Here is a 9,994-nt window from a genome sequence, read left to right as displayed (position 1 = left end):
TACTTTTGAACATAAAGATATAAATCAAAATGCCAAATGCAACTTGCCATAGAATAAAAGAACTTTCTTCTTTTTTTAATCGTTTACCTTCTATCTTAGAATCAATGCTAATGAACAGTTTCAAGCAGTAAGGGGTAGGCAATGGGGGTTAAGTGACTTGCCCAGGGTCACATAACTAGGAAGTATCTGAGTCTAGACTCGAACCCAGGACCTCCTATATATCGGCCTGGCTCTCTATCCACTGAGCCACCCAGCTGCCCTGATCTGTTTTCCTTTTCTTTTTCAGGGAAGATGTGTCTTTAAGAACTCCTGCTTCATAGAACCAGGAGAACACTGTGCATAATAATAACAATAATGTATGATGATTGACTGTGATTGGCTTCACTGTTCTCAACAAGGCAAGGATCCAAGACATCTCCAAGGGCCCCGGGATGGAAGAGTCTCTCCTCCACCAGAGAAGGAACAGACAGGCTGAAAGAGGACTGAAACGGACCAGTCTTCACTGGATTTCCTCCATGAATTTTTTTCTAGTGTAAGCAACGTGTCTTGTTCCACAATATGCTGTACAGGGAACTATGTGCTCTGTGACCCTGTGTGTACGCCCCGTGCCCCATCACCTGCCTTTGGGGGAGACGGGAGAGGCAGGAGACCCACAGAGAGTCTTTTGGATATAGCTGAGGTGAGAAATTGTTTCTCTGGGAGAGAGAAGCGGACTTCTAGTTCATGACAAAATTTGTGAAAAGCATAATAGAAATATGACATCTCTATATTAAATCACGTAGAATCACATTATAGCCCGGGGCATGTGGGCTGCCAGCTCTAGGTTAGTCCTGCCTTGCAAAGTCCTTGGGGCCGGCCGCGTGGGGCCCAGGTGATTCATCACTATTCCCATGGCTGGCAGCCTGAGTGGGCCCAGAACATTAGACATCCCACCTTTCCCTGCAAAGAAGTGCCCAGTGGGAGGCAGAAGAACAGACTTTGCGGAGAGAAAGGGAATGGGCTGCGTGTGTGCCAGCACGCCCTGAGGTCTCTGCCCTCGCTCTTGGGGTGGGGGACTGAGAGAAGGGAACGCAGCCTGTCCCCTGGACTTGGGGGGCCCACAGACTGCCCTTGGGGTGGCTATTTGGCTAGGGAGCAGCTTGGAGCACCTAGCGAAGGGACTAACTTTAGTTCCTCTCTGAATCAGCTGGTTCTCTCCTATCCTTGAACTTGCCTCTCAGATCCTATCCCCTCCAGGAAATGTTATCATATTGTTGGGGGAGGGAGGGAGGGAGGATCTGGGAAATTGGGCCCTGGGTGCGAGGTGTTTCTGTTTGAAAGGACTGAAGTGTTTTGTAGAATTAGAAACAATAAGAACACACATCATCTGGAAGAAGGCAAGGTCACAAATAACAAGAGAACTAATGAAAACAATGTGAAGGATGATGGGCTAGAAGTACCAGATCTCAAACTGTCCTATAAAGCAGAAATCATCAAAACAGTCTGGCACTGGCTAAGAGAGAGGACGATGCATCAATGGAATGGCCCAGGGGTAAATGACCCCAGCAATTTAGTGTTTGAGAAGCCCAAAGATCCCAGTTTTTGGAATAAGAACTCATTAATAAAAATTGCTGGGAAAACTGGAAAACAGAAACTAGGGAGAGACCAGTGATGGCGAACCTTTTAAAGGGGGTGAGTGATGTCCTCACAACTTTTTAGAGGGGAAGGGGAAGTGCCTGGCCCCAAGTCCCTCAGGCTTTCTAGCAACAAATTCTATGCTGATGCCCAGAGAGAGGCATGTGTGTCCTGGGCTCACCACCACAGCTCTGTGGGATATAGACCTAGTAATGGCATCACCAGATGAAAGGATATGCCCAGTTTTATAGCCCTTTGGGTGTAGTTCCAAACTGCCCCCCAGAATGGTTAGATCAGCTCCCAACTCCACCAATAATGCATTGGTGTCCCAATACCAAGATGAGGTCAAAATGGGTATATGATTTAAACACAGAGTGATATTATAACTAAATTAGGGGAACATAGACTAGTTTACCTGGCAGATCTATGGCAAAGGGAAGAATTTATGACTAAATAAGTGATAGAGAACATTATAAGATATAAAATGAATAATTTTGATCATATTAAATTAAAAAGTTTTGTACAGACAAAACCAACATAACCAACATTAGAAGGGAAACTCAGAAAAAATTTTATAACAAATTTCTGTAGTAAAGGCCTCATTTTTCAAATGTAGAGAATGAAATCAAATTTATAAGAATCCAAGTCATTCCCCAATTGACAAATGGTCAAAAGATGTGAACAAGTAATTTTCAGATGAAGAAATCACAATCATCAATGATATATGAAAAAATGTTCCATGTCTCTCTTGATTAGAGAAATGCAAATTAAAACAATGATGAGGTACCACCACACACCTAGCAGATTAGTCAATATGACAGGAAAAGAAAATGATAAATGCTGGAGGGGATGTGACAAAATTGGGACACTAATGCATTATTGGTGGAGTTGCGAACTGATCCAACCATTCTGGAGGGCAGTTTGGAACTATGCCCAAAGGGCTATAAAACTGGGCATATCCTTTGACCTGGTAATGTCATTACTAGGTCTATATCTCAAAGAGAAAAAAGGGGAAAGGACCTACTTGTACAAAAATATCTATAGCTGCTCATTTTGTGGTAACAAAGAATTGGAAACTGAGGGGATTGTCCCTTAGTTGGAGAATGGCTGAACAAGTTGTGGTGTATGATGGAGATGGAATACTCTTGTGCTATAAGGAATGATGAACAGGAGGATTTCAGAAAGAGTTGGGAAGACCTACATGAACTGATGCAGAATGAAATAAGCATAACTGGAAGAACTTTATACAGTGTAACTGAAATATTATGGAATGATCAACTGTGAAAACAGCAACTCTCAGCAAAACAATGATCCAGGACAATTTGGAGGGACTTAGGACCAAGAACGCTATCTATCCACCCCCAGAGAAAGAACTGCTGGAGTCAGCTACAGATCAAAGCATACGATTTTTTTACTTTATTTGAAGATTTTAGTTTTATATGAATATTCTCTTACAATGATCCATAATAGAAGTATGTTTTGCATGCATAATTCATGTATTACCTAGATCAAATTGCTTACCATCTCTGGCAGAGGTGGAGAAGGAATGGAGGGGAGGGAGGCAATTTGACTCATAACTTCAGAAAACCTATGTGGAAAATTGTTATTACATGTAATTGGGAAAATAAAATATCTTTGCAAAATTAAAAGGACTGAAGGATATGTTGGGGAGAAATCAGGGAAGACTGGTGGAAGAGGTGGCATTGGAATTGGGCCTCGATGGCAGAGTTGTGTCATGGAATCAGACTCAGAGGATCCTAGCCCTGAAATTCGAGAAAATCTCAAAGGTCAGCTAGTCCAACCCCCTATCTACAGATAGGGAAACTAAGGTCTGGGGAGGTCAAATTTGGTGACACAGGCAGGGTCTACAATCAGACATTCTGACTCCAAAGTCAGTGCCATGCTATGTCTTTTGGGAGGGTCACAAGATTCAAGAAGATGAGACTTTATTGGTCCTGGAGTTTGGCACTCTCCCTTCAAGCAGATAAAATTCACATGAGCTGTGAGTGATAGAGTAGGAACTAAGAGCCCCATGCCTGGTGTGTGGGACTGTCCTTGGTGTGTGTTGGGGAGAGGGTCTGAGGGTACAATGGAATGAGCCTCTGAGAGCACTATTGTCTGAGAGTTTGGAAGGCTGATATTGTGCTTCTGGACATGGGATTGGGGTTGCATATGGAGCTGGGAAAGGGCTTCATCTTGGCGGATCTAACAAGGAGAACAGAAATGGCTTCTAGAAACCTCAGGCCCTTCAAAGAGGGATAGTTACCTTAAATGCTAGTCCTGACATGCTCTTCCCCCTCAGATCTCATCTATCAAGCAGTCAGCATTTATTAAACACCTACTATGTGCTGAGCACTGAAGGTACAAAGACAAGAACAAAACAATCCCTAGGTTTAAGGAAGGTTACACAGGAAGCAATAGAGATGGAGGTTTTTATAAGATGCATACAAAACAGGGACCAGCCAACCTGAGATAGGAAGGAACTTGTGGGGGTAGGAGAAAGACAAAGAAAGTCTTTTATGAAAGGAAATTCTTGGTTCTCTTTGTCTATTCTGAGTTTACTCCTATAAAAAAGGGAATCCTTTATTTCTTTGCCTAGTTGGAGTTAACACTTTGATTAACAATAATTTAAGAACTCCTACTTAGTACCTCACTAGATTGTGAAGACAGGATTCACTCTCCTTTGTCTACCTTTTGATTAAATGAACAAAGTCTGAACTAGGTGGAGGAGCTCAAAAACCACTTGGAGAATTCGCACCCTCAGAAATTCAATCAGCCAGGAAATGGAACCCTTTTGATGAGAATTCACACCTCCAGAGGGTGAGAAGTGGATCCCACAGACACTACTCCCCTGGGCAGTGCTGGGCAATTTGGAAGCTGTGATTGGCCCCTGTGAAGAGGGGAAGGGACAATAAACCACTATAAAAAGCCCTGAATTTCTGGGGCTCGGAAGTTGGCTTCAAGAATACAGCTTAAGGAAGAAAGTTGGCCTCAGGAGTCACCTTCAGCTCAAGTGAGTCACCCACCATCTTGACCTGCCTCTTGGAGGGAACTTGGGCGAGTGCAAAGCTGGCTTTCTCTTCCTGTCTTCTGGAGAGAGCTTAATTCCGGTTGAAGGTCACCAAGTTCTGGCTGAGTGGAGCACCAGAGCAATATTTAGATAGGCTAATGCCTTCTCTACCCTTTTGTATTTCTCTACTTTCACTTTTTCCACCTCTTTTTGTAAATAAAAGCTATTAAAGGTCATTTCAACTTTGAGCAATAATATTTGGAATTGGCAACCACCATTATTGTTTATAATTTTCATATATTTTAGTAAAACCATTAACTTTTAATCCCTTCATTTCCTGTAGAAAATGAAGCTTGAGATGAGTCTTGAAAGATTCCAGAGGAGAGGAAGGAGGGCATTCCAGGCATGAGAAAGAGTTAGTGCAAAGGCATGAAGACTGGAGATTGAGCTTCATCAGTGTTTAAGTCAGCATACCAGTACGGCTGGACTACTGGAGTCAGTTCTAGGCACCATATTTTAGGAGAGGTTTTGACAAGCTGGAGAGGTTCCCAAAGGGAACCGTGATTGTTCCACCACAGAATCGATGAAAAGGAACCAGAGATATTTAGCATGGAGGAGAGAAGATGTGGACATGATTGCTCTCTCTGTGCAGTTGTCATGTAGAAGAGGCAAGGGATTTGTGCTGCCTGACCCCATCCGGCAGAGTTGGGGTCAACTGATCTAAGGCAGTGAGGCAGATTTCCTAAGAAGGAACTTCCTTACCATGGAAGGTAGGACTCATGCTTGGAAAATATCAGTCAAGATTAGAACCCAGGTCTTCCCAACGAGTCTCACACTATCCATGGCTGCCCTAGCCAGAAGTCTTTCTCAGGCACATATCCAGTGCCTTTCCTGAGCATGGGTGGCCCCAGGAGCCTCTCCCCACCAGAGAAATCTTCAGGAGGGGACTGAATAGTATAACACGCTACAATGTCATGGAGAAACAATCATGCCTGAAGGGTACTGCCTGCAGAGAGAGGGTGCCAACCTTGGTAGGCTGGTGGCCCACTCACTCCCACGACAAGCCACTCTGGAGCCGTGGCCAGTGAGTAAGTACTATCGCCTCCTCCCTCCCCTCCCACACACATTTCATTTTTCCAAGGGAAAGAGTGAGTAGCACAGGTCGAGTAGGCTTGGTTGTAATTATACTACCTTCCCCCTCAACTCACCTTTCTTCCCTATTTCTTTTAACTCTTACCACTAAGTCAACATGAAATATTGGTTCCAAAGCAGAAGAGCAGTAAGGGCTAGGAAATGGGGTTAAATGACTTGCCCAAGGTCACACAGCTAGGAAGTATCGGAGTCCCCTTCTTCCCTATTTCTGATGAGTCCACTACTCTGGCCCCCCTAGTCATCATCCAGAAGAGCAATTCCTGTGGAGAAGGGGCAGCACCCTAAGGGAGAGACAGGAAGTGGCGTTTACAAGGCACCATCACCACCTTGAACACGATCTGTCCTCAGACCCCGAACTCAAGGGGGGTATAGCAGTGCCCCCTTTCACCTTGGACCTCGTGTCCTGCTTCCAGGCCATCCCTCACGGCCAGAAACACTCTGAAGAAGGGCTATTTTCCTTGGCACCATCAGCGCCAACTGCCACCTATTGGGCATTGGAGTCTGAGGGTCCAGGGAGTGGCAGGTTACCTAGTCCTCCTTCCAGCCCAGCCCTTACAGCTCTCATCTAGAGCCCCGTGTCCCCCAGAAGCCTGGCTGCTCCTAGGAAGACAGACAAAGCCTCCTACAGAGGCTTCCGGTGCTCTCAGATGAAGGGCAGAAACCGATATGGGTTATCAGTGGAAAAGACATAAGAGAATTCTCATGCCCTTTGCCTCTGTTCCCAAAGGACCCTGGGACCTTTCTGGCTGTCCTACAGGTTGCCTCCTGCATCACACTGAGAACTCCTTGAAAGCAGGGCCTGGCTCGCTTTTCCACTTGTGCCCCCAAGAGCTCTATTCCTATATTGCTTATCCTCTATGGACCTCCGTTTCCTTATCTGTAAAGGAGGTCAGGGCAAGACAACCCCTAAGACTCCCTCCCGTCTAAGGTCCTTTCCAGCGCGGTGGAGGATGGGGCATTGAATGGGGGCGGGGGGGGGGGGGGGGAGAGACTCTGGAACTGGTTCAGGTACAACCCCCTCCTTCTACAGGTGAGAACAGAGGCAGGAGAACAGAATGACTTCCTACCTAGGTTCAGCCCTCTAGTGTAATGGGATTTGAACCCGGCTCTTTGTACTCCAAATCCTAGCGGTCTTCGGACAGGAGCTGCCTGGAATTGGCTGCCCTTTGGCCCCTGGGGATCTCCCGAGTCCCTTCCTTCTTTGCCCCTGGCCCTCAGGCCCCTCCCAGAGCAGGCTGTGGTGATGCTCAGACCCGGCAGCGATCGGTACAGCGAGAAGTGATCCGTTGGTCTATTACTGAGGTCCGCCGTGACCAGGGAGAGGAGGGGGCGGGGAGTCCCGTGGGACGGGCGCTCGAGCAGGGTCCTAGAGGCCATGGCTGGCTGGTAAGCTGACGGAAGGGCTGTGCCGAGGAGGGGCTGCTCAGAGATCCGAGTGGGGGGGACCCGCCCGCTTGAATAGGGATTGAGGGAAGGAGGGGGGCGGCGCCCAGAGCCCGGGAGGGCCCTCGCTCCCGCCCCGCTCTCTTCCTCCCTCCTTCTCATTGGCAGCTGGAAGCGCGTCGGGGGGTTTCCATGGCGACGGGTCGCTAAGCATCGGGGCTGTGGGAACCCAAGTCAGACAGCGCGAGCGAGCGAGGTAGCGGGAGAGCGAGCGCGAGAGCCTGGCGGCGGCGGCGGGGCCCCAGGGGCCAGAGCGGGCGGGCCCCTCGAAGGCCGGATCGGGACGGGACGGGGGCGGGAAGTGGCGGCGCGAGGGGCCGGTCCCCGGCGGGGGCCATGAGCGCGGGATGGGCACGGCCGAGTCGACACCGGACGAGCTGCCGTCGGACGTGGCGGAGCAGCTGCGCGACGGCGAGCAGCTGCTGGAGCTGAGCGGGAGGCGGTTGCGGCGGCTGCCGACGGCGGCGTGCGCGCTGCTGGGCCTGCGGCGGCTCTACGTGAGCGGCACGGGCCTGCGCGAGCTGCCCGACGAGATCGAGGAGCTGCGCGAGCTGCGCATCCTGGCGCTGGACTTCAACAAGCTGGAGCGCGTGCCCGAGGCGCTGTGCCGCCTGCCACGCCTCAGCCGCCTCTACCTGGGCGGCAACCGGCTGCCGGGGCTGCCCGCGGACTTTGCGCAGCTGCAGAGCCTGCGCTGCCTGTGGCTCGAGGGCAACCACGTGCGGCGCTTCCCGCGCCCACTGCTCCGCATGCCGGCGCTGCAGTCGCTGCAGCTGGGCGACAACCGGCTGCGAGGCCTGCCCGCCGAGCTGCCCCAAATGGAAGGCCTGCGTGGCCTTTGGCTCTACGGCAATCGGCTCGAGGTCTTCCCCAGCGTGCTGCTGCGCATGGGCCGCCTGCGCATCCTCGACGTGGACCGCAACCAGCTGGGTGGCTTCCCCGACCTGCGGCCCCTGCGTGCCCTGCGCCTCTTCTCCTACGATCACAATCCCGTCACCGGGCCTCCCCGGGTCCTCGACACCGTCTTCCTGGTGGGCGAGGGCGCCGTAGAGCGCATGGCCGAGCGGGACGAACCGCCCCCGCCCCCCAAGCCCCGGCCCCGGCCCCCAGCAGCCCCGCCACAGCCACCAAGCCCTCTCCCAGCTCCGCCTGCCCAGGAGCCCCGGGAGAAGACTGGGGACCAGGAGGAGGAGGAGGAGGAGGAACCCGAGGAGGAGGAAGACGCAGAAGAGGAGAGGGAAAAGGAACCCCGGGAGGAGAGCCCGCTGTGTGCCCGCCACAGGCCCCACGGCCTCGGCCTCCCCAGGAAAGGAGAGCCCACCTGAGCCCTCTGGCCGCCGCTCTCCACTTGGCTCATTGCTGGGCACCAAGAACAGCCCAGCCGCTACTGCCGCCGTCACTGCTGCGCAGGACAGGCCAAAGGGACTCCCTTTCCTGCTCCTGCCTGGGCTTACGGAAGCATCTCCAGCGAGGGGTGGCCCCCGGGATCTGCGGAGGGCCCTGGGCCACCACCTTCCCCCTCTCCTAGAGGTCCCTGCCTCTCACCCCGAGAGCCTCCGCTGTGAAAGGACTGGAGCTGGGCCTGGGACGGCTCTCCAGGGAAGGAAGACTCAAATTCTGGGGTCCCGGGAGGGCCTGCGTTCAGCACCGAATCACCTCCCCCTCAGCGGGGATCCTACATACCTCTTTGGGCTATTTATCGGTCTTGGGGTCTGCGGCCTCCCCAGGACTGGCAGCAAGGGAAGGAGCCGGCGGAGGGCGCCCACTTTTCTGCGCTTGGCCCTCTGGTGTTCACAGCGGCGCTGCCCTACCCCCAAGTGTTTCCCCCAGCTTGTTCCTGGAATTCCACGAGGAACTGTCCCCCGGAATGGAAGCTGTTCCCTCCAGCTGTCAAGTTTGAAAAGAAGCTCCCTCTGCCCCCCAGAGAGGTCCTCTGTAGGGTGGGAACCAGGCAGCCCACACAGCAGCTCCCGGGCTGCCTGCTCTTTCCATTCCCATAAATGGGCACATCTGAGGCAGCTGACCCGGAGCAGGGGATGGGGCCGACTGGCCCTGCCTGGCTTCCTCTTCCTTTCCTCCTTGGCTAGGGACATCCCTGATCCCCATCGCCCCTTCCCCACTCCCCACCGCCCTCCGGAGCAATAAAGGGAAGATATTTACTAAGGCAGAGCCGGGCAGGAACTGGGGTGGTTCAGGGATGCTGTCGGGACACAGACCGGGTAAAAGAGGATATTCTTTAGGAGAAACATGTTGTCTGTGGACATAAATCCTCTTTCCTCGTTTCCCCCATGCCTGTTTATTGAGAAGCCTGGGAGAGTGCGGCTCGCAGAGCGTCCGCTGCTGATTCTCTCTGCGGGCCTGGCCAGCTTGGATCCCTTCCCCAGCCGCCTCCTCCCCCGTCCCCCGTCCATCCGCCGGCCCTGCCATCTGCCCGTCCAGGCTGGGCACCACCATTTGCCCTGCTCTTCTGCCATCCAAGTGCTGTCCCCTTGTCAGCCTGGGTTCTGCCCAGCCCGGCTCTGCTCTGTGTCAGTGCTGGCTGGCCTCGATTGTTCTGGACCCTGCCTGGCCAAGCCCTCTCCGGTCTGTCTGTCTGTCTGTCTGTCCGCTCTCTGTTCTGAGGCTCCTCGGCCCTTGTGCTGACTCCCTCTTAGCCAGGATTTTCCTCTGTTGTGAGTAGGCAGGTGGGGGTTCTGCCCCTCTTTACCAGCCCCCCATCACTTTGTCACTCTGCTCCCCTTCCCGGGTGTGCGCCTCTGCTGCTTTCTGGCCCGC

The 9,994-nt window shown here is 52.1% G+C and overlaps 1 protein-coding gene across 1 annotated transcript; it reads left to right on the top strand.

Annotated features, from left to right (window-relative positions):
• Positions 1-7,101: 7,101 nt before the first annotated feature.
• Positions 7,102-9,501, top strand: LRRC10B (leucine rich repeat containing 10B). The gene has a single exon (XM_001379539.4). The coding sequence runs from the start codon at positions 7,567-7,569 to the stop codon at positions 8,542-8,544; it is 978 nt and encodes a 325-aa protein (XP_001379576.2). The 5' UTR covers positions 7,102-7,566; the 3' UTR covers positions 8,545-9,501.
• The last annotated feature ends 493 nt before the right edge of the window (positions 9,502-9,994 follow it).

Source organism: Monodelphis domestica, chromosome 6, assembly GCF_027887165.1.
Source record: "Monodelphis domestica isolate mMonDom1 chromosome 6, mMonDom1.pri, whole genome shotgun sequence".
NCBI classification, from domain to species: domain Eukaryota; kingdom Metazoa; phylum Chordata; class Mammalia; order Didelphimorphia; family Didelphidae; genus Monodelphis; species Monodelphis domestica.
Note: the sequence above shows the minus strand (reverse complement) of the source record. Positions and strands in the feature narration are given on the sequence as shown.